We start from the raw sequence: 25553 nt of genomic DNA on the forward strand, positions 1-25553 counted from the left end.
TAGCATGAAATAACTAGTAATAGTAAATTGTGAAAGAAGAGAAATACAAGTAGGAGCAAGATTTTAAAAGCAAGAAAACTACAGGCACCAGTAACTTTTTATGGCATTATTGATTATTCCCTAATAGCCAGATTCATGGAAGGCCTTAAAATGTAAAATGTGGTATTTAAACTCTTTTTTTCCCATCTCCCTCAGCTCAAAAATGGAAAAGGAAGTGATGACCATACTGCTCTGATTTATAAGATTCTGCTACCATCTTCCTAATAATGGCCAAGATTATTATGTGCATTTTACATGTGTTATCATCTCATTTAAATTTAATGACATGCCTTAAACAAAGGTATAATTTTTATTTCCATTTAACTGAAAAAATAGAGTTAGTGAAGGGAGGGTCAGGTTGGGATTCAAAGCCAGGTGGTGAACCCCAAAGAACAAACCTCAACCTCTTGGCTATACACCCTCCCTAATTAGGAGGTACTTACTGAGGGATGAGGTCTGTTTGTCCACCTAACCAAGAAGCTTCCTGATTGAGTCATCCTGCCAGCATTTTTGCGACTGCCTTCAGAAACCTTCTGTGCACCCACTGAAATTCACGTTAAAGAGGTCAGAACTCTTTCCCTTCAGAATTTTCTATGTAGATTGAATGAAGGGGATTATCAAATACAGTTTCCTCCCAATATGCACAAAATAAGAGAATCTAAAACCAAAACCACACAAAAGATCTTATATGATGATTTCATTATATGTAACCATTCCATAATTTTAAAATCAAATTATCTTTTGCTCCATTCCCCCTCAAACATCCTCATCTTTTCTGTACCTTGGAGCATATACATGACATATACTAACTATTAGCATAATGCACCGTGTGACCTTGTATGTGTGAACTTTTAAAAGTCCCTTTAGAAGAAGCGAGGGCTTCCCTGATGGTTCAGATGGTAAAGAATCTGCCTGCAATGCAGGAGACCCTGGGTCAGGAAGATCCCCTGGAGAAGGGAATGGCAACCCACTCCAGTATTCTTGCCTGGAGAATGCCATGAATAGAGGAGCCTGGCGGGCACAGTCCACAGGGTCGCAAAGAGTCGGACACGACTGAGCAACTAACACACACTTGTTATAAGAAATTGAACTTATTACTAAGATATCTCAACTTTCCTGATTTCCACCAGGACTGATATAGGGGAAAATGCAGTACTAAACTCATAAGCTTCTTTGAATAACTACATTAAATCAAACAGGATTCTGCACCTTGCAGAATATTACCGAGAACAGAGAATACTGGGTTAGGGTGTATATTAGGAAGAATAAGACATCTGCAATTCATGCCTACTTTTAAAATTGAAGTATTCTCTCTGCTACTGGTAGGTGCAGAGGACTATTAAACTAATATATCTTTAGTTCAGAACAGATAACAATACCTTAAAGAATGAATGTAAATAGTTTTCCTTATTTAAGAATATGACCCGTGATTTTTAGTAAATAAAAAATTTACTAGATTACAAAGAAAATATCCTTCAATTGGGGTTTGTTTAGGGGACGGGATAGGGGGTGAGAAGAAAGGAGTATTGGTGTCCTGATGTCTAAATCAGATCAACTGTCCAGTCTGGTGAGTTGCCAATAATGGCCGCACAAGAATTTAAACAAGCTAGAGAGAGTGTAGAGACTGAGTTGGGCTGAGAAGGGAGTGCTTCGCCCAACACAATTCTTTCAACAGACTGGCTAAGAAGCGACTGAGAAATGTGCCCTTCCGAAGAGGACAGTACCTGTTCTGGGTGTTGACCTCCACCTGGTCGGTCACCTGCCCCAAGGCTTCTTCCTCTTGCTTCTGCCGCAGCCTTTCCTGTCGGGCGCGGCGGCGCCGTTCCCGGGCGGCCTCTTCCTCGTCATCGTCATTCCGCTGGTAGGCGATTCTGCAACATTGAAAACACCACCTCTTGAGCCAAATGCCAACCATCATTACCAGCTTCTTGGCAGGATCGACCCTGAACGTGACTACTTACTGAACCACAGAGTTCTAAGAGGACGGTTCTGTTTCTTAACATTTAGAGACCTGATCTGATGAGTTTTTAAACTTTTAAATATCTGAAAAGCATTAGTCCAATAGCTACAGAGGATAATTGACAATGATCAAATAACAGCTTAGACTGAAAAAATTTATACAACAGCAACTGCCTTTGAAGACTGTGGGTTAGCTTATTTAGATTTCTTTACTAAGCTGATGATTAGTAAAGATTTAGAAGCAGAAATCCAACGAATTGAACTGAAAGTAATCAAAACATTCATCGAAAAGATTCAGCATGTTGTATGAATTATTTGTGGATACATTTTCACAAAGGTCAGAAAAGAATCAAGTTATGTTACCAAGCCAGGAATCTGGCATTAACAAGCCAAATAGCTAACTAAAAACCAAAGCAGGATATCCTCTTTGCTTGGATTTATTTTTTCCCTTGTAGTTCCTTTTCATGGAAGAAAGAAGGTCTCATTGACAACTGAGAAGAGGCTTCACACTCAGGGCAGGGCCCTCTATGGATATGTGTGTGTGCTCATTGTGACCGACCCTTTGTGACCGCACGGACTGCAACCTGCAAGGCTCCTTTGTCCATGGGGTTCTCCAGGCCAGAACACTGAAGTGGGTTGCCATCTCCTCCTCCAGGGGACCTTCCTGACCCAGGGATCCGACCTGCGTCTCTTATGTCTCCTGCATTGCAGGTGGATTCTCTATCACTGAGCCACTGGCAGTGCCCTCGATGGCCCCCTCCTTTGTTCTAAAACTGCTTTAGTGTCCCACCACCCTCACACTGGGGCACCTCATGGGAGCCTACAGGTGTGTATTTAGATAGAACCTGTGGGCTAAGGCGTGCTGCACTCCATGGGATCACAAAGAGTCCGACATGACTTAGAGACTGAACAACAGCAGCAAGAACAGCAAGTAGAAGAGGCGGAGAGGGTTTCACAGGCATATGTGATATTTAGCTTCCTGGATTAATCTGAAGCAAAGAGCTATTTAGGGAAGTTATACAATTGGAATCACTAGTTAGATATGTTTCCTCTAATATTTATTCCCAAGTGATGAGTTGGAGCTGGAGTGCAGCAGATGCCCAGACTCAAAAGGAGAAGGCCTACATGGTTAGCCTGGATGTTCTGGAGAGAGGGCTATGGCTGAGATACAGAGCGCTGGGAAGGCACAGCAGTGCTGGGTGACCTGATGGTTCCATGGGTTGGGATGCAGCTGCGTTGTGCACCAGACTGCTTTTTACATTGGAGTTCAAGTGCTTTTTTTTTTAAAACAGTGTTACTTACATATCTACAAATAGAAATGCAGATATGTAAACATAACATGCCTATCAATCATGACTAAGCTAAAATAATTTACAAATGAAATCATACAATTTATACCAACAAAACAAACCTAACAGGGCAGATGAAGTTTGCTCCTGTTGGATTTACAAACTAGGTATTTTTAGATCCAGTACTTTATCTTTTGACTTCAATAATACAAATGCTATGAATGTTTTTGGACCTAGGTATCTTACAAAATAAGATGAACAGTTCTGAAGGTTGGTTGGTTTGCTCTTTGCTACTTAAGAAACTCTGACTTCATACTTGCTAAAATGTGCTGGTGTGCAAAATTCAAATGCCAGTATAAATAAACTGTCACTTAGTAATTCTATAAAGCTGACTGGTTTATTTCCACAAATATGGAGGGAAGGGTAGTGTGATACAGTTAAAGGATAACTAGATTAATATTCAGAAAACCTGGTTTCTACAACTGGTCTCTCCCTAGCTTGCAGCTCTTTGATTAACCTGCGTTACACTGCCTTGTCTGGAAGTGGGTGATAATCAAAAGAAATCATGGTGTGTTGTGGTAAGGCAAGCTACAGTGTAGTATTTTGTTGTTAATAGGAAAGTGCAGTGGAGGAGCTGCTTTGTGAGGAAAGATGAGTTCAATTTTAGACTTGTTGAATTCGAGGTGACAGCATGACAAGATTCAAATGTTCTTTTCTAATTCAATCACATTGTAGCTTGCAGTCAAAAGCCCTTCCCAGTGGTTTGGCTTCAGTCTTCAGATTCTTGGCTTCATATTCCTTTGGCTTATTTCTCAATAGACAACTTTAACCACAGCAGGGAGAATGAGTCCTTAATGATGGCTTCCCAAGCTAATCAAACAGAAAGTCTTAATTTGCCTTTCTACATCTCTGGTTCAGCCATGAGGTCTTGGCTATTACTTGGGGCCTTCCTTTTCCAAGACAAGCAAGTCACATAAAAGCTCCATATGGGACACTTTATGCCAGAAACAAAACTCTCCCATCTCCTAAAAATGGAATCTCATTTGAAGCCCTTAATTTCCCATTACACTTGAACAATTTGAGATGTTACTGTCTCCTCCCACGCACCCAATGAGCTTCATGGTGGAGGCTGTTGGCTTTTAGTTCTGACACCACCTAGATCTGCCATCTGTCTTGGCCAGGTCACACTCAGTCTTCCTTCATCTCAGAATCCTCATTGGAGGAGTGACCTTGAACAACCAGATCATCTCCACTGTCTCTTCTTACTTCATACGGCTTCAGTTCAGTTCAGTTAGGTCGCTCAGTCGTGTCCGACTCTGTGACTCCATGAACCGCAACACGCCAGGCCTCCCTGTCCATCACCAACTCCTGGAGTCCACCCAAACTCATGTCCATTGTGTCGGTGATGCCATCCAACCATCTCATCCTCTGTCGTCCCCTTCTCCTCCTGCCCTCAATCTTTCCCAGCATCAGGGTCTTTTCAAATGAGTCAACTCTTCATATCAGGTGGCCAAAATATTGGAGTTTCAGCTTCAACATCAGTCCCTTCCAGGACTAATGTCCTTTAGGATGGACTGGTTGGATCTCCTTGCAGTACAGAGGACTCTCAAGAGTCTTCTCCAACACCACAGTTCAAAAGCATCAATTCTTTGGTGCTCAGCTTTTTTTATAGTCCAACTCTCACATCCATACATGACCACTGGAAAAACCATAGTCTTGACTAGACGGACCTTTGTTGGCAAAGTAATGTCTCTGCTTTTTACTATGCTGCCTGCTGCTGCTGCTGCTAAGTTGCTTCAGTCGTGTTCGACTCTGTGTGACCCCAGAGACGGAAGCCCACCAGGCTCCCCCGTCCTTGGGATTCTCCAGGCAAGAACACTGGAGTGGGTTGCCATTTCCTTCTTCAATGAATGAAAGTGAAAAGTGAAAGGGAAGTCGCTCAGTCGTGTCCGACTTCCAGCGACCCCATGGACTACAGCCCACCAGGCTCCTCCATCCATGGGATTTTCCAGGCAAGAGTACTGGAGTGGGGTGCCATTGTCTTCTCTGACTATGCCGTCTAGGTTGGTCATAACTTTCCTTCCAAGGAGTAAGCATCTTTTAATTTCATGGTTGCAATCACCATCTGCAGTGATTCTGGAGCCCAGAAAAATAAAGTCAGCCACTGTTTCCACTGTTTCCCCATCTATTTGCCATGAAGTGATGGGACCAGATGCCATGATCTTAGTTTTCTGAATGTTCAGCTTTAAGCCAATTTTTTCACTTTCCTCTTTCACTTTCATCAAGAGGCTCTTTAGTTCCTTTTCACTTTCTCCCATAAGGGTGGTGTCATCTGCATATCTGAGGTTATTGATATTTCTCCCAGCAATCTTGATTCCAGCTTGTGCTTTTTCCACCCCAGCCATTTCTCATGATGTACTCTGCATAGAAGTTAAATAAGCAGGGTGACAATATACAGCCTTGATATACCCCTTTTCCTATTTGGCTTACAATTTACCAGTACATTCCATCAGTAGAGTCTTGTTTAGGACACACAATTGCCAGAGCTAAATTTTTGAGGACATTTATTTATTTTTAATGTTTTTTGTTGTGGTAAAATATAAAATGTACTATTTTAACCGTATTTAACTGTACAGTTAGTTCAGTGGCACTAAGTATATCCACACTGTCATGTAACTCTCACCATTATCCATCTCTTGAATGTTTCACCTTCCTAAACAGAAACTCTGTCCCCATTAAACACTAATTCCCAATTCTCCTTTCCCATCCCCTCACCCCCGGCCCCTGGCATCTACCAGTGTACTTTCTGATGCTATGAACTTGACTATTCTAGATCTCTTGTATAAGTGGAATCAAACAGTATTTGTCTGTACCTAAGTGTATTGGGGCTTCCCTGGTAGTTCAGCTGGTTTAGAATCTACCTGTAATGCAGGAGACCCTGGTTTGATTTCTGGGTTGGGAAGACTCCCTGAAGAAAGGATAGGCTACCCACTCTAGTATTCATGATCTTCCCAGTGGCTCAGATGGTAAGGAATCACCTGCAATGTGGGAGACCTGGGTTCAGTCCTTAGGTTGAGAAGATCCCCTGGAGGAGGGCATGGCAACCCACTGCAGTATTCTTGCCTGGAGAATCCCATGGGCGCAGGAGCCTGGCGGGCTACAGTCCATGGAGTTGCAAAGAGTCAGACATGACTGAGTAACTTAAGCACAGCACAGCATAGCAATGTGTATTGGGATGTATTTTTAAGGTTAGCTTCATTTATGTCCTACAGATTGTACCTTCCTTTTTTCCCTGTGCTATATAGTAGGTTCTCATTAGTTATCTATTTAATACATATGGCTATTAATAAAGAAACATGTTAAAATTGTTTTCAAAGTTAAAAACAAAAAAGGAGACAAATGATTTCATGGTATTTTGAATCAGAATGTGCCCAGTTGCTGGCTCAATGACTTATCAGTTGACTTTATACGTGAAATTGTGTCCATGCCAAATGACTTGATATGTGTGGAAATTCTTTGAAAGTGAGCCTCCCTACACCAGCTCTCCAAGGTCACAGCACACAGTGGCTGCTTAGCTTTCAGACTTCTCCCATGACAACTACCCTTCATACTACTACCACAGATTTATTACTTTTCTTTCAAAATTGAAAAAACTTAATTGTTAAATTTTTTTCTAGCTCCAAAAGTAACATGCATTTATTGTTTTCTTAAACCAGACATTTAAAAATGTATAAAAGAGAAAGTAAAAATCAGTTTCCTAATCACACCCCTCAGATATAAATATGATTAATATTCAATGCAATCTACCAGAACTTGTCCTATCTTTACATGAAAGTGTTAGTCTCTCAGTCATGTCCAACTCTTTGCGACCCCATGGACTGTAGCCCACCAGGCTCCTCTGTCCGTGGCATTCTCCAGGCAAGAATACTGGAATGGGTTGGGTTGTCATTCCCTTCTCCAGAGAATCTTCCTGACCCAGGGATCGAACCCAGGTCTCCTACATTGCAGGGAGATTCTTTACCATCTGAGCCACCAGGGAAGAACTATGCATGCATAGACATTTTAATTTTTAACCAAGTTGGATCATGATATATACATTATTTTAGAAACAATTTCTCTAATTTACCTTATTTATTACTATTTTAACACATTAGCAAAATATAATTTTCAACAGCAACACAGTATTCTTTGACTGGATGTATGTAGTAAATATATGTATATGGTGTACTATAATCTATTTAACCAGTTTTCTACTGACAGGCATTTAAGCTTTTTCCAAATTTATGTTCTTATAAACAATGCTGCAAAGGACCGACCTCACTACAGATATACTTTTACCACTTGTTCAATTACTTATCTAGCAAATATTCTCAAAAGTTAGAATTTTTGAGTTTAGGAGTATGCTCATTTAAAGGCTTTTTGATACACATTGACAAACTGCCCTCCAAAAAGGTATGTCACGTGTGAGTGTTAATTTCACCATAATAAAAACTTACTCAAAATGACAGTTGAGAACACAGTATCCTTAATACACCCACGTGATAGCACAACTGCTTTAGGCTTTGGTTAAAGACAAAATGTTAACATTTCTGATTTTCCACACACCACATTTACATGTATTGAGATGCTGCTGACCAGTAAAAATCATACCTAACCACCCACTGGGTTGCAATGAAAGCATAACAATCCATTTGTTCTTTCTGTGAAACTTCAGCAGATGCTGGCAGTAACCAGTCTACTGTATCCTACGCTACAAAGATAATTGATGTTCCCAGATGATTCACAAGCAGTGGGTTTCCTCTGAATCATCTGAGAAAGATTAAATATGTTTATTAAAGTTTTAATCAAATGCATTTTATTTAAAAACAAGTAATCCCAAATGATCATTTGATAATGGTGAAAAAGGAGAGTGAAAAAGCTGGCTTAAAACTCAACATTCGAAAAACTAACATCACAGCATCCAGTCCCATCACTTCATGGCAACTAGAAGGGGAAAAAGTGGAAACAGTGACAGATTTTTATTTTCTTGGACTCCAAAATCACTGTGGATGGTGAGTACAGCCATGGTATTAAAAGATACTTGCTCCTTTGAAGGAAAGGTATGACCAACCTATGCAGCATATTAAAAAGCAGAGACATCACTTTACCAACAAAATTCTATATAGTCAAAGCTATGCTTTTTCCAGTAGTCATGTACAGATGTGAGAGTTGGACTATAAAGAAGGCTGAGGACTGAAGAATTGATGCTTTTGAATTGTGGTGCTGGAGAAGACTCAAGAGTCCCTTGAAAAGCAAGGAGATCAAGCCAGTAAATCCTAAAGGAAATCAACCTTGAATATTCACTGGAAGGACTGATGCTGAAGCTGAAGTTCTAATACTTTGGCCACCTGATGTGAAGTGCCAACTCATGGGAAAAGACCCTGATGCTGGAAAAGATTGAAGGCAAAAGGAGAAGAGGCCAGCTGAGGATGAGATGGTTAGATAGCATCACTGACTCACTGGACATGAGTTTGAGCAAACTCTGGGAGATAGTGAAGGACAGGGAAGACTGGGGAATGCAGTCCATGGGGTTGCAAATGCAGTCCATGGGGTTGGACTCAACTTAGCAACTGAACAACAATAACAAAATCTCAAGTGATATGTAAAGCACCTCTTATTAAATGAAATGTTCAATTAACCAGAATCCCTGACTTTCCCACCCAGCCTAGGTGTAAGCAGGTTTACTCTGGAGCATTACACTTTGTTACTGAGTAACTGCCTTTCCTCATGTTTTAGAGAACACTTGGAGAAAGGCGTGATTGATCTTACCACAGGAAGGCAAGTGCTGAGGGCAGCAAAATGGCACATCAGATGTCTGGGAGAGAGACGATCTTGTGTGTGTGTGTGTATGAATAAGTGTTGCTGCTGCTGCTGCTGCTAAGACACTTCAGTCGTGTCCGACTCTGTGCGACCCCATAGACGGCAGCCCACCAGGCTCCACTGTCCCTGGGATTCTCCAGGCAAGAACACTGGAGTGGATTGCCATTTCCTTCTCCAATGCATGAGAGTGAAAAAATGAAAGTGAAGTCGCTCAGTCGTGTCCGACTCTTAGCGATCCCATGGACTGTGTAGCCCACCAGGCTCCTCCATCCATGGGATTTTCCAGGCAAGAGTACTGGAGTGGGGTGCCTTCTCCGGAATAAGTGTTGACCAATCTCAAAAGTCAATAGTAATGACATGATGTTATTTGATTGTGTCAGTGGTATGAAAAAAGCAGAAAGGACTGGCTTTTCTTCCATTCCCAGAACCACTGCCTAAATATCCTGGTGTTATATTATAAGAAAAAACAGATCTATGCACTGGGAAAACTCTCTTGGAATGCTGTGGCTTTCACACCAAAGACTTTTTAAGTCTTTACCACCAGACTTCTATTGCCTCAGTGTATTCAAGTAACATGGTAATCATGTTACGAGCTGTGCCTTTTAGATAGAAAGTTCAAATAAATAAAAGTTTTGCAGACATGGCGAATAATGAAACCACTGAGGACTCAGCGTCTTTACATTTGGCTGGGCTAGGGTCTAAATGTATACTAGATGAAAGAGGAAGTGGCAGAGACTTCCACAGTCAGATACTGGAGCAAGCCACTAGCTGTCAGCCTGCCCCAACGTCCCCTGAATCCCATCTTCTCCAACAAACACTTCTCAAGACTTGCTCAACACTGGCAAAATTCTTTTTATGATTTCATCTACAGTTTAGAGTTTTTTTTTAACCCCATGTTCTCCATAGTTAGAAGAATATTACCCTCAATCTCCTTTGATTTTTTTCTTAAAAAAAATTTTTTTTTTTTTGGCTGTTTTCTGATTTGAAATCTAGTACACAATCCTTAAACTTTCAAGTAAAAATTCTGGCAATAACATTTTATTAACAAGATCTCTTATCAGGAAACTGTGTTTAAAAATAGAACAAGAAAAAATAATAACTATTTTTATGAGAGGGCTGATTTTATTAAAAGTTTAAGAGCACTACAGAAAAGATTTAATTTTCCATATCTTATAGCAGTAGTTAGTAACACTTGAGAAATATGAATCCCTTTAAAATATCAAGAAAAAATAAAATATTATGGCAATTGCTTATACATTTGTTATCTATTAAAAATGTCTTATAAAGTGCCTATAAATTCAACACTGTATAGAAAGGAATCTGTATTTTATAAAGCAGTATATTAATACATATTTGGAGAACAGTTTTTCATACCTTAAAAAATTATTTATCAGACTACAGAAACACTTGGTGTGGATATAAACTTGGGACTCTCTCAGTAATTTCATTGCTGGAGAACCACTGGTATATAGAAGATTACCAGAATGCCACTGAACAGACTTGGACTTATCCCCTTCAAGTCCTTTTCCATCCTTTAGTATTCCTTGTTCTTGGTAAGCACACATGCAGACCCACTGATTAAGTGACAAAAACCTTGGGGAAAACAAAAGGCTCAAGGCACTAAAATGAGGCCTGTGTACAAAAGACTTAAAGAGAGCTCATTCAGATCAAAATTTCCAAGTCTCTCTGTCCCTTGATTGTTTCTGCCACATTCTTCTACTTCAAAAAGAGAATATTGCAACTAAAATTCCAACAGAACAAATAAATTCGCTACCTGAAAGAAGGACTTCTACCAGTAGCTCATCATTTGTGGATTCACAGTGAGTTGCAGACCAGTAGACACTTAGCTGAACCCCAAGTTCAGCTTTCATCTCCCTGTATCCCTCCATAACTCTGCTTTCATGCAAGGAGTCATCTGATAGAAGGTGGTGCTGGCTGAAAAAGATTCCAGGTGGTAACTGAGATACTCAACCCCAAATGTGATCTTGCCCCCAGTTTTCCGCAGCTGTACATTCCCCACGTGGGCCAGACTCAGGAGGAAGACAGCCTGGGGTTTAGCCACAAAGGCCAACTTCTTAATTACATTTCTTTGATTTCCATCATTCTTGGTTCTGACAATGTCATTGTCTTGACCTGGGTTTTACAATGGGATCCAACTTAGAGCTAAAACCTCCTTTGGGCTGAAAATATACTCATCAGCTATTAGGAGGCAGAATGATTCATACATATTTTCAGTATTGTTTTTCATGCACCAAAAAACCCCAGTGATTTTTTTTTTCATAATATGAAATGCAAGCGATTCTTGCTCAAATGTTTTCAGTAAAATTTCGGGCAATGCTGTGATCAGGAGGGAAAAATCCTGAGCTACTGAAATGAGTCATATTTGCTCTACAGATTTATTGTGTATTTGAAAGTTAAAAAGAGGTTTATAGATACATTCCAGGCTCTTAAATATGATTTTGTTTATATGTGGTATCTGTAAAATGTTGTGGCTTCATTTAATGCACATGAGGTCCAATTCTGAATGTTTTTCCTTGGATTCCTTAAAAGAAAGGCACTGAAAATTACAGTGGAGGAAAAAAATCAAGAAAATAAAAGTATTTTCAGGTCAGAATATGTTTAGAAATGAATTAATAGCCAATAGTCAATTGGTCTATTAGTAATTAATGCAGGCCAAAATGAAAGAAAGCCCCTCTCATTTAGAATGTGTGTGTGTATATATATATATATATATTTTTTTTTTTTTTTTTCCTGGTAATGAAGGTAAAAATATGCTGAATTTCACTGTAGGATTCATTGCTATGTCAGGGTATGCCTTTTGTGGGAGTGCTGGCATGCAAGGGGATATGATACTCTGAAGAAGTTTACTTAGGAAGAAAGGTATGTCCCACTCCATCTCCTCATACACACACATATGAGAATTACTAAGTTTGCAAACCAGCCATATATTTCGGTTCTCAGTAGTAAGACACTGTGTGCTTGCACACTTCAGGGTTCTTATATATGTTGTCACCACAAGTTATCATCACCAGTCTACCATATGCTTTATATACTGGTGACGGCCATAATCACAGGAGTTTCTATAACCACAGACCATGATGAGGAAACATTTGTTGCAGAACACATTAGAAAGAAACAACCATCAGGCAGTGGGAGAAAGATCTCTCCACTTGCCTCCTCACACTCTCGGAGCAGGCTGGTTCTTAGAATCGTAACTGTGACGTCCTGTCAGATAAATAGACCGGGTCTGATTGATCATGTATCAGGGAGTACAGGGAGTTCCAATTGTGACTCAGGTTTCTATGGCTAAGGGCTTATGTGAACACAGTTCTCAGAAGGGTCCTGCTCTGGCAGATTCCTAAGCTTAGAGACTCACTTCTGAATTGATACACATAGTCACAGGCAAGTTTTAAAAAATGAACTCTAGTTGTTTGGGATCGGTATTTTAAATTAAAAAGATGTTTAGCATGAAGTCTATTTTACCTATGAATGAGTGTAAGTACATGACCACTTAAAAGAAAAATAACGAAACAATAGCATGTGCCTTCTACCCAGCTTAAACCACACCAGCACCTGGGAGCGCCTTACATGCTCTTCTTCAATCCCATCCGCCTCTCTTTTTCAAGGCCTCCAAATAACCTTTAGCCTGATTTTTTCCTATTTTAATTATTTTCTTGCTTTTCTTTGTAGTTTTACCCCAACAGATATTCCCCTAAACAATTCGGTTTTCAGTTTTGCCTTCTTAGAACTTTATATAATCATACTGTATGAATCCTGTGATTAGTTTCTTTTACCCAGTAGTATGCTTCTGAGATTCATCTATATTTATATAAATACCTGTAGTTTATAATGACAGATGAGACATAGGTTTCCCAAACATTTCTTGAGATTCTAGTTTGGATGAGATAAATGTCTAATTTTTTATCCAATGGGTGCCATGTTTTTTTAAAACTCCACAGATGGTTGGTGATATTCAGTAGAAATAAAATGAATAGAATCGGGATTTATTTCTTTTTGAATTGCTATTTTTTCACATTTTTTAAAAGAACAATGCTTCTGTCAAATCTATTAAACACGGATTTTGGAGGGATAATTCCATGGCAGTTTCCTGAGATAAAGTAAACTCTATTTATTCTGTCACAAACAGGACTGAATTTGCACCACTCCCACGATCCCACCCTATTCAAACAATAAGCTTGGTCAGATACAGTTTAGTTTTAATTTATAAATGTTTAGAAAGTGTAGTTATGGAAAGAGAAGGTTGATGACGGAGAAGATATATTTTACTTCTCACTTGATAATTCAAGTTAAGCTTTGATTTGAAATGAATGACAAGGAGTAAGAGAAATGTTTAAGTGGCTAGTAAGATAATTAAAATAAAGCAACCAAACTTTCCTCTCTTAACTTGAATTTGAAACTCAACTGGTATAAAATGTGGCTGGGGGATAAACCTAATTATTACTTGTGTTTTCATAAACATTACTTTTTCTTCATCCTCAACCTAGGATTCTTTGTCTAGTAAGAATCTTAAATAAAATATGATCATTAATAAACTTAGACTTTTTAAGATGCTATCAGTCAAAAGTAAAATCTGACTTGAGGCTGTTTCCTGATGTATCTATGTAAGGACAATCTTGTTTTAATGTGCATAATAGATGTGGTCAATAAACCTCGGGCCTAGGTAATTTATTTTCAAATAAAACGTGATAAAATAATTCATAAGACCCAGGTATCTATGACTGGTAATGCTACATCTTGCCAGTTCTTTCTCTCCCATGTAGGTCTGAACGTGGATATACAACTGATTGAAAAAAAAAAAAAAAACTACCTGAGAGCAGGGTGCAGGTAAAACCCCACCCAAAGGCCAATTTGGATGCAACTACATCTGACCACAGATATATAATCAAGCATATTCTTTTCACAGTCAAAAACAATCTCCTAGAAGCAGAAATTTTCATTGCCATCTTCAAATGTGAATACACGAACTCATTTTAGATGAGTCTTAGTGTGATCTAGAAATTCACATATTACCCCTAAATTTGAAATACTTGTATGATGCAGTACAAAGGCCCATAATTCCACGTGGTGGGGCTTTGAATTATGGTACTGCTATCACATTGCCAAATATTGGACAAAAGAAACAAAGTGATTGGAAAAACAAAAACAAGATGTCCTTAAGAGGAGATGAACCTGTGAGTAATTAGAAGGAATTCTTGTAAGGGAAAGCAGTATATTTCAGACATGCTGATGGAAATGGTACATGGCGTGTGGGTATTGCTAACTGAAGTCACATGTCCTGTGTCAGCTGAGAGGATTCTCAGCATCCTCTCTACATAGGCAGTGCTAAATGCAGGGAAATTTATGGGTAATGGATTTTCATAACAGGCCTTTTATGATCTTCTCCTCCCCCAAAAGTGCCCTCTGGAGCTTTCGTGCTTCCACTCTCCTTTTTCTTAATTGGAAAAAGATTTAGTATTCATTTCCTCTTTTCTAGCACTCTCTTGGCTCCATTTCCCTTTGGGTGGCATGGCCTCCCATCACCACCCCCCCTTTCTCTCCCTCCTCTCTTCTTCAGAAACCAAAAGCTCAAATATACTGAGAGATATGACACTGGAGCATGGTTTCTGGCAACTCTGGTGAGTGAAGGGACTGTTCTAACACGAAAGCACATTTGAGGGGTGATTACTACGTCCCCAACTCTAGAGGTATCACACAACCTGACCTGACATCTATGGGTTTCCCAGGTGGCACTAGTGGTAAAGAATCCGCCTGCCGACAGAGGAGATGCGGGTTTGATCCCTGAGTCCGGAAGATCCCCTGGAGGAGGAAATGGCAACCCACTCCAGTATTCTTGCCAGATAATCCCATGGACAGAGGAGCCTGGTGGACTACAGTCCATGGGGGCGCAAAGTCAGACATGACTGAGTGCACACATACCCATACGTAACATCCAGCTGGCTCATAGCCTCCCTGCCTATGCTAGGACCACAGAGTTTTGTTTACAAGCAGTAGCAAGCAGAAAGACAAACTTCGGATAGAGACAGGAAATGGAAAATGAAAGGCTAAATCCTGAAGCTTGGACCTGTGGGAAGAACACTTATTCTTGCAGGGGACTTGGGAGCCAACAGCTGCTGATGGTCCAACCTCCCTACTGTTAGGAAAAGAAGTCAAGGGGTCTGCTCTGTGCTTGGTGGATCATCTTCCTCAGTCAACAGAAATGTTAACCTACACTGGGACCTGCACCATGGGTAAGGGATAAAGCAGACACCTATTTGTTGTGATTTGATTAAAGAGCCAGCCTAACCAAACCAAACCAGATAAAAACCTTCTTCCACGGTTAAATAGAAGACCCCTATAAAAATGTGAACACTTAAATAGTTAATGTAATATTCAATAGCTAAGCTCCCACATTTATGCATGTTAATTGAAGTAGAATCACCAACAGCTTAAGAATCAGACAGCCAGGGCTCTGAGAGAGGGGGACATGGGCATTAGAAACATTCTTGGATAACACTTAAATTGCTTGAGGTACCTGTCCTGTACCAGCAGATTGATATCCCAACAGCAGAGTGTAAACCAACAAGGCTTATGCAATCTTCTGAGTAGATACCAGTGCAATCATTAGTTCTTTAAAACTGTTACCTAGTACAGGAGGCACTGCTTCAGTAGGGGAGATAACCAACTTAAAAAAATTTTTAATTACAAATGACAAAGTTACAGCATTGGCACTGCTTTATAGGTTTCTGAAAGTGTATTAAAGTGTTAGTCACTCAGTCGTGTCTGATTCTTTGTGATCCCATGGACTACAGCCTGCCAGGCTCCTCTGTTCATGGAATTCTCCAGGCAAGAATACTGGAGTGAGTTGCCATTTCCTATTTCAGGGGATCTCCCTGACTCAGGGATCGAACCTGGGTCTTCTGTATTGCAGGCAGATTCTTTACCATCTGAGCCACTAGGGAAGCCCTTATAGGTTTCTAATCTTGTATGTATTCTTCTCTACAACCAGATGACTGATCCACGCAGAACATAGACTTTGAAAAGGACAAAGTGGGACATCAGAGTGGTGGGCCATGAGCAGTCTAGATTCTGAAGAAGTGGTGGGTGATGTGCCAGATATGAATGTGGCATTTTAACTTACGGTATTGGGATGCTTATTGTTAATGCTACTCTTAACATGCAAATTGACACCTAGGTGACTGGAATTAATCCATTCATTCAACACACATTTACTGAGTATTTACTCTATTCAAGCCACTGAAGGTGGAAACCAAGATGAAAACCCTGAAAAGAGTTTGTAATCTGATAGGGAAGCTAAAAAATGTATAAGAACGAAATAGTAGGTAGAATGCAGTAAATATCAGAGGAAATGTTGATGAAATGATTTGAAGTTTAGAAGAGGAAGAAGGCAATTCCAGCTAAGGGATCAGAGAAGTACATGGAGAAAGTGTAGATCTTTAGTACTAGGGCTGGGGGTGGGGACAGAAATGGATCCTCCCGCATACAAAGAGCTCAAATAGCAAGGTTGCAGAGTCAGGAAATATGGACATGAGAAAGCAAACAATCCAGCCTGGCTGGGGCTTGGAGTACATGAAGGGTATTAGTGAGGCTCCAGTTGTGCTTGGCACACGCAGAAGGACAGCTTCCAGTAACTGGAAGAGTAAACTGACCATTTTACGAAGCTTAAGGCGGGAGGCTTCTTCCATGGCGGTGGCCCTACGGAAACACACAGGGAGGCTTTTCCAGTTTCAGTCTCCACTCCAGGTGTTTCATTTCACTCCACAGCTTTCTCTGAGAAATAAAGGGCCAGCTACCCAATATCAAGGGCTTCATAAATCTTAGCTTCAAGAGGAGACTTCAGTTCAGCAAATCCTACAATCATTTAGAACAGAAGCACTGTGGAGGATGCTTCAAGAACAATACACTATGATTTCCAATTTTTCAGAGTGGCATTATGTTCTTTTATATTCTTGCCACATTCTCCACTGTCTTGTCTCCACTTTGCCCACATAGAGTAAGTCAAATTTTGACTTATTCCGCTTGTTCATCAAATCCCAGATGCAGTCTACCACTGTGGCAATCTGGCAAGATATTAAAAACATAGAATAATTAAACTGGAAGGAATGTTGGAGGTTATTTTCAATCTATGCTATACATGGTAACGTGGGGTTGAAGAGGTGAAGTGACTCACACAAGCAATTACAAAATCAGGACTAGACCCAGGTCTTTATATCCCATATTTGTTTTCTTCCTAACCTATGACACTATGGTCAGCTTTATTAGGGTATTCTGTAGATTAACAAACGGCTCCAGTCATCTAAATCAGAGATTGGCAAACTATGGCCCCAGGGCTAAATCCAGCCCACATTCTATTGTTGTAAACAAAGTTTTATTGGAGCATAGTCATCCCCAGATTGGCATTCAAATGTGAAAGCAGTCACATACAGAGCTGAGTAATTATGACAGACAGTGTGCTTCCCACAAATTTGAAAATATATATGTATATACACATATATGCTTATGTACATATATGAACACATACACATACATGTATATATTCAATTATTTATAAATAATATACATGTAGTACTGTTTAAATGTTTATAGATTTATAAAACAGAAAAAGATATAATGATGACAAAATAGAATATTTAGAATATTTAAAATAAGTTTAATTTGTTAATGTTCATAAAATATTTTTTGAAAACTCTGAGTTTAACACGCTGGATCAGTAGTTTGAAAATCGGTCTATAAGTTCAATTTATTTTTGATAGTTGATTTTAAATGACAGCTATAACTTAATTAAAAAAACAAAAACTCTTAAAAGGTAGATACAAATAGAACACATCATTGGCTTGGCATTTTTACACATTATACTAATAGAGTCCATCTCCCCCAACTATGCAGATCTTGGTGAAATTTGCCTAGGAAATTTATGTTTGTCGTGTTATTAACCAGTTCGCTTAAAGTCAGCCAAAGCTATTTTAGTTTTACATTTTTAAATAAACAGCTTCAAATCCACTGTTATGTTTTGCTTGGGAGGTTTCTTTTAATAGATTAGAAAAGGCTGGTCCCAAGGTGAGGTTTGAAAACCAATAGTCTTAGGTACATCTTTTAGACCAAAAAAAAAGGTCACAAAGCAATGGGATTATTTCCCAAATGATTTCTCTGCTGCATGAGCGTCCTCTAAAAACAGTTACCTTCCTCACTCTTTGCGGAAAGCTCTTCACTGAAAGGTACAGGTGACCTGTGCGGCTCAGTAGGTAAGCACTCGCAGCATTAGTGACACCTAGAGCTCGTTCTCAACTTGCCCTGGGTTCACATGGTCAGTATTCCCGTCAGGCTGCAGTTTCTACAGAAATCCTTCAGAGTCCAGAAATCTGAATCCATTTCACAAAGGCTGCTGCTGCTGCTGCTGCTAAGTCGCATCAGTCGTGTCCGACTCCGACCCCATAGTTGGCAGCCCACCAGGCTCCCCCGTCCCTGGGATTCTCCAAGCAAGAACACTGGAGTGGGTTGCCATTTCCTTCTCCAATGCATGAAAGTAAAAAGGGAAAGGGAAGTCGTTCAATCGTGTCTGTCTCTTAGCGATCCCATGGACTGTAGCCTACCAGGCTCCTCTGTCCATGGGATTTTCCAGGCAAGAGTACTGGAGTGGGGTGCCATTGCCTTCTCCATTCACAAAGGCTAGTTTACTTTAAACTAGATAAGCTATACCATCGGCAGATGCACTTACCAGCTACAAGTAAACTGCAAGGAGTCACAGTATGGGAAAGAGCAAGGGTCGCCTCACCTCTGGGGGAGGAACTCCTGCTCTTCCTTCAAGACCAGTCACATGATTGGAAATGGGAACTAAGTGAAGGTGTCAGGGCCAGAAAGCATAATAAGCATCAGTCAAGCCTCATTTCCTATTAGTTTAACTTCATTTATACCTTCTTGCCTGCTCTTTGACTGCGCTCTTCCTGCCTCTCTGTTTTTACCTAGAGGGCGCTTCTCTACCCCTCAGGGACAGCTCAGATCTGTGTGAGTCTTACCAGACATAATGGAAGTCAACTGGAAGGAATTCCTTCTTTCCTTGAAATCTTTGCGGTTTTTCCAGATATTTTTCAGTATTGCTTTATTGTTCTTTGTGTAACGTCCTATCTCTCGTACATCTTCCCTGGTGGCTCAATGGTAAAGAATCTGCCTGCCAATGCAGGAGACACAGGAAATGAAGGTTTGATCCCTGGGTTGGGAAAATCCCCTGGAGAAGGAAATGGCAACCCACTCCAGTATTCTTGCCTGGAAAATCCCATGGACAGAGAAGCCTGGCAGGCTACAGTCCATGGGGTCAAAAAGAGTCGGACACGACTGAGCACTCATGCATTTTTCTCTCTCATACTATTTCATGTTTATTGAAAGCAAGAGTCATGTTTTATACATATTTTTAGACCTCCTCTCCAATGTGTTTGCATAAGGTACGTATTTAATAAGTATTTTTAGTAGTAAATTCAAGAAAGGCATACAGCAAAAGACAGTGAGCAATACGGCTAATTAACAATGATGAAGGCTAATTCAGTTCCTTGCATATGAGATGAACTGCCTAAATTTATGTGGATTTAACTGAATCAGATATGGAAAGGACAAATGAGGCAACATGAAGCTATTTAAAAGTTTTAGTGTCAAATACAGGACAACAATGCTTCCCCAAAGGACAGATCAATGAGCTGTGACTCAGTTTCATGAATAGGGAAAGGCCAACAATTCTACACGAGGCTCACAAGTATTTACTGAGAAAATGATGTTTAGAGTGATTAGAGCTTTATTAGAAGCCACCCCCAAAGGATGTCCCAAAGGCACACGTGTGCATGAACATGCACACTCATTCAGAAGTTTTGTGAGTCTCCGAGAAGGCAGACGCTCTACAGTGGCTTGTGAATATGAGTCAGGAAATCTAGCTGTGCGCATGGCCATACTGCATGGGCCATGGGACTTGCTCTCTGACCATGAGTTCCAGCAGTGGGAGCCTAATCATTCACAGCGGGAAGAAAGCACCTCTCAGGTTTGAACTTCAACACTATGAAGTAATAGAAGAGAGCTGTATTACTTGGAACTGGGAGTGCCAGTGGCAGCTTCCACGCTATGCTTGGAGACAGAAGAGGGTTAGCAAAGAAATGCAGGGGGTAGAACCCCAATACCTCACATTTCTCTCAAGTCCTTCCTGCTAGAAGTTGGGAACAGCTACTAGTTAAAGCCATCTTACAGTGTCTCTGTGAGTACCTGGAAAATGTAGCTCACTGGCCAAAAATGCCAAAATTGTAATGCACTTATTATAAATTTGTTTCTCATTTGAATGCTATTTTCTCTATGTATGAGATTATGTTGTAACTACATACAGAAATCCTCTTAGACTTTAGACTTAGACTCTGAGTTTAGAGCTGGAAAATGTATGTTTTCCTGGGTAAGAAGAACCAAATGGTTATGAACAGGAAAGATATTTGACTTTAGAATATAGTCAATAGTCAGGGACTAAAGTTAAACTGAGTCAACTAGTGTTTTCTCATTTGTTTGCAGATCCTGGCCTGCTTCAGAGGCTTGTGTGTGTGAGTGTGTGCACATGCACACCTGCCATCAGCCTGTCTCTGTTCCTGCAAGAGGACTGGCCTCAGTATGGTTTGTGAGCAGAGCAGGAACTCTTTGTTTCCCTGTTACTCTGGCGCATGCCTCCTCCACCACTCCCATCACTCTCTCTTGTATCATTTTCCCTTATAAAATCCTTCTATCCCTCTATATTCTCTCTCCTCTCACTATCAAGCCTAGTATTGGTTTTGGCCTTTTGCAATGTGCGTAGAAAGCAAAAATACTTCAGTACAAGTAGGTAAACTAAGCAAATTTGAGTTATGCAGTCCCTTAGAAATATATTTATGTGCTTTAGTCAAAACAGATTCTGTAACTCATGGGATAAATTGTTAAGATAATAAAAAATAGCTAATTCCACTATATCATGGGAAGTCTTGTTATTTTACATCTATTTTCAGAGTTAGGCTTCTAAATTAGTTTAATCTACTTTGTAGCTAACCTAAACTCACCCAGAGACGTATCTACAAAGGGCTCATGAAGTGATTTTATCTCCAGACATCTTGAAGCTTCCCCGGTGGCTCAGACAGTAAAGAATCTTCCTACAATGCAGGATACCAGGGTTCAATCCCTGGGTTGGGAAGATCCCCTGGAGAAGGGAATGGCTACCTATTCCAGTATTCTTGCCTGGAAAATCTCATGGACAGAGGAGCCTGGTGGGCTGCAGTCCATGGGGCTGCAAAGAGTCGGACACGACTGAGCAACTGACACTTTCCAGACATCTTACCCACTTGTCCAACTGATCAAAATAAACAAACAAACAAAAAAGGAACATTTCAATTTGGTTATTAAACACTCAAGAATTGATGCTTTCAAACTGTGGTGTTGGAGAAGACTCTTGAGAGTCCCTTGGACTGCAAGATCAAACCAGTCAATCCTAAAGAAAATCAACTCTGAATATTCATTAGAAGGACTGATGCTGGAGCTGAAGCTCCAATACTTTGGCCACCTGATAGGAAGAACTGACTGATTGGAAAAGACCCTGATTCTGGGAAAGATTGAAGGTAGAAGAAGGGGATGACAGAGGATATGACTCAATGGACATGAGTTTGAGCAAGCTCCGGGAGATGGTGAAGGACAGAGAAGCCTGGCAAGATGCAGTCCATGGGGTCACAAAGAGTTGGACGTGACTGAGCAACTGAACAACAACAACAATTAAATGTCTCTGAACACTAGGTTGACTATTTTTGATCCAGGCATTAGTAGCCATAATCCCCAATGACACTGTACTGCTGAATTGTGCTCTCTAGGGCTACACTTTGGAACACAGCGTCCAGTGGCCCTTTCCAGACCCCATTTTAAATGAGCTCACAGAGGTCTTTGACACTGTTGACCATATTTTCCTATGTGAAATACTGTGCCTATCATTTATGAAATATTTTGCAGTTTCCTCTATGTCTTCCTCAGCTCTAGTCTTATTCAACATACTTGCTGTCCTAAGTAATCCCATCCATGTTTCTAACTTGTAAGTCAATTTTTAGGTGATGGTTTTCTAATCTATAGTCCATATAAATTAGAGTGTAGGCTATTCTCCTGAATTTCTAAATGACCTTTTTCTTTGATAATGAAATTTCCAGTGAAGAAGTTGAGAGTAATAAGTTATTCTGGACATCTGATTGATCATGACTTTTCCAAAATTCAAAACTTCTCTCTATGGTGGTTCTACACTCTCAGATCCTCTTGTTTTCAAAGATGGATCGCTTAAAAATAGTTGTTAAAAATTTCTCAGTCATATCATACTATCCTTGCTAGAGATACCAAGTTCATAGTTTCAGGATGTGAAGTTTGGTTAATATTAGAAGAAAAGTCAAATAAAGAAGCATTTATTAACTAAATTAAATATCAAGAGATGAATAGCTTGTATAAACACAGAGAAAACATTAAAATATAACATCATTACTTACACCTTTAAAATGGAATCACTGTTTTTTGACTAGTTGGCAGAGAATTTCACTCCTTTACATGCATGGAAAGTAAAGTTCAAATGATACCCATATGTCTAGAAGTTGATTTGGGTTGAAAGCACAAGTCTCTATTGTTAGGTTTAAAACAACTGAACTGAACTTACCAACCTGAGAAGAAACCTGTCTAACTCGTTTCATATACATGTTGTATTCTCTTTTAAAGAGGTTTCAAAACCTCAGAAAGAGAGAGACGCTGGCCCTGCCATCCAGGACCTTGGACAATACAATAGAGGATGCATTCAGAGCAGCAGTTCTCAACCTTGGGTGCACATTAGAATCACCTGGGGGAGCTTTTAAACATCTTTCTGCCCAGGCTGTGCCCCAAACCAATTAAATCAGACCCACTGTGGGTTACGATCCAGGCATTAAAGCTCCCCAAGTGGTTCTAGGTTGAGAAACACTGATTCATAATGAGTGACTGAGGAACAGTTCTGGCCAGATGCAGCCACGTTAAATGGCAACGGAGAGTCATTCAAAAAACAAGAGTGGAGACAGGAGTAGTGGGCAAGTAGTTTGAGATCAGAGTGGAAATAGATGGGGACACTTGTCCTTATGATCCTAGATATTCTTGTTTCTTTTATTTTTTAAAATTAGGGTATATCAATATTTGCTGGCAGCAAGTGAATGTTATGTAATATTTTTGTGCAGATAAAAATTGTAAACCTATGAAACACTGGTTAAGTATGCTGAGTGGTCTATTGCATGTTCTTTCCATGACCAAATTTGACTGAGTCTGATGCCACCTTCCTTCTGGTGGCAGCCCCTCAACCTCCATTCAGGATGAAAACTTCATCTCACTCCAAATTCCTATCTTTTCCCCCATCGTGGATGATCTGTGTCAAGATGATACTCTTGAAGCTCAGCTCAGCTTTAAGCAAGAAAACAATTCTGAGTGCCTGTTTGACAGAATTTGAACTCCAAAAGAGAAAAAAAAAAAAAACTAGTTCGGGAGCCAGCCAAACCAACGAGGTACCTGCCAAACCACACCTTATCCTCCTCAATCAGCAAAAATATCATCCACCGCCTGACTCCTCTTAGCTCACCAATAGGAGCTTGTTCATTCCCTTATTAGGACACTGGCAGTGGCGAGGGAGACTGCTCGTGTCTGAGGCCCAGGAGTGGCTTCTACAACATGTGCAGTTCATCAAAAATGAGCAGAGGGTAACAGGCACCGAGGGAGGGGACTGGAAAAATTAAATCCTCTCTGTATGGGAGGAGAATCCATCTTGGTAGGCCACAATTATGGTTTTGGATTTTAAAAAAAAAAATTTTTTTTTAAAGCCAAACCAAAAAAACACAATCTTAATATTTTTTAAATGCAGTTTTTTTTGTTTTTTTTTGGAAGGGTGTTTTTGAAACTTAGAAATGCAGGCAAGAAATTTTAAGTTGAATGCTTCCAGGGAGTTGAATACGTATAATCGGTGAGTACCTGGTCTTAACCTAAAGAAGGGCTAGGCTTAGATGGCCTGTCCCAGTTTTAAAGCTATACCCAAACCTAGAGGTGTCATTTGCATCTTCGGTTTTGAACCTGAAGCAAAATAAAAACCCTGACTCCTTCTGTCTTTCTACTTCTCACCTGGCTACGCTCTGACTCTTGTCCTAGCTAAACACTTTCTTCCTTTTTTCACAGTGTTCCACCACTTAAACCAGGCTTTTTTTTCTTTTTTTCTAGGACTTTAGTACAACTGGGAACAGCTTCCAAGTCAAAATGAGATGCTGCCCTGTTATGATCTGTGTCAGCAGGGCTGTCTTGTCAATCCCATCCTGTTTAGTGGCTGAGCTGTTTTCAGAGCCAACTCAGAAACTCAGATCCATCCACACAATTCTAACTTTAACTAGAGTTTATAAAACACTTTCAGCACGTACACGCTCTCAATAGTGGGGCAGACGCTGCTATCATCCTTGTTTCGCCACTGAGGAAATAGGCTCAGAGAAGATGAGGGACTTATGTTCAGAGTCAGGACATCATCGTAATTTTGAACTATTCTGACTGATGCTCTCTTCCATCTCAATGATGTCATAGAATTGTGGTGTTCTGCTCAGATGGAGCTCTGAAGCCTACCACAGAGATTTTAAGTCCTCAAGCTCCCCTGCTGCTGCTGCTGCTGCTAAGTCGCTTCAGTCGTGTCCGACTCTGTGCGACCCCATAGACGGCAGCCCACCAAGCTCCCCCATCCCTGGGATTCTCCAGGCAAGAACACTGGAGTGGGTTGCCATTTCCTTCTCCAATGCGTGAAAGTGAAAAGTGAAAGTGAAGTCTCTCAGTCCTGTCTGACTCTTAGAGATCCCATGGACTGCAGCCTACCAGGCTCCTCCATCCATGGGATTTTCCAGGCAAGAGTACTGGCGTGGGGTGCCACTGCCTTCTCCGTCAAGCTCCCCTAGGGACTTTTTTTTAAAAAGTGCTTACGCCCCCCCCTCCCTCCACCAGGAGACTGGAGGTGGCTCCAGGAGTCACCTTGCCATCTGGGTGCTGTAGCCAACAACTCATTCCACTAAATTTTACACCGTGTTAAAGTTTTAAGTTCAATATTTCTAAGGCTAATGATCCAAACACAATAGCCATTATCCATTTGAAATAATAACATTGGTGATAAAAAAAAAAGAGGAATGTATAAGACCAGCCAACCTTGACTTTGAATGAATGAAGCAAACAATTTTTTAAAAACAAATTGTTTAAAAAAAATGAGGGGGCTTATTCAATGGTGATATATAACTCCCATTTGTACAGTACAGGAAAACCTCAGCGATACTGCAGTTTCAGTTCCAGACCACGGCAATAAAGCAAATATCACAATAAAGCTAGTCACACAAATTCTGTGGTTTCCCA

General features: G+C 40.3%; 2 protein-coding genes across 48 annotated transcripts in view; one reads left to right on the forward strand and one right to left on the reverse strand.

Annotated features, from left to right (window-relative positions):
* Positions 1 to 21124, forward strand: part of CYREN (cell cycle regulator of NHEJ) — a 194372-nt gene extending 173248 nt beyond the window's left edge. For all 3 annotated transcript variants that reach the window (XR_015162049.1, XM_086395549.1, XM_086395548.1), the window contains one exon: positions 20697 to 21124. Coding sequence is in view for 2 of the 3 variants with exons in the window: in XM_086395549.1 (XP_086251675.1) it covers positions 20697 to 20729 (33 nt within the window). In the remaining variant the exon portion in view is untranslated. The remainder of the gene's footprint in view (positions 1 to 20696) is intronic.
* CALD1 (caldesmon 1) overlaps positions 1 to 25553 on the reverse strand; it is a 231504-nt gene that overhangs the window by 39693 nt on the left and 166258 nt on the right. For all 45 annotated transcript variants that reach the window (XM_086395525.1, XM_086395509.1, XM_086395487.1 and 42 more), the window contains one exon: positions 1764 to 1910. In XM_086395525.1, the coding sequence (XP_086251651.1) occupies positions 1764 to 1910 (147 nt within the window). The remainder of the gene's footprint in view (positions 1 to 1763; positions 1911 to 25553) is intronic.

Source organism: Bos grunniens, chromosome 4 (assembly GCF_055505025.1).
Source record: "Bos grunniens cultivar Pamir isolate PY7600 chromosome 4, Bosgru_T2T1.0, whole genome shotgun sequence".
Lineage (NCBI taxonomy): Eukaryota > Metazoa > Chordata > Mammalia > Artiodactyla > Bovidae > Bos > Bos grunniens.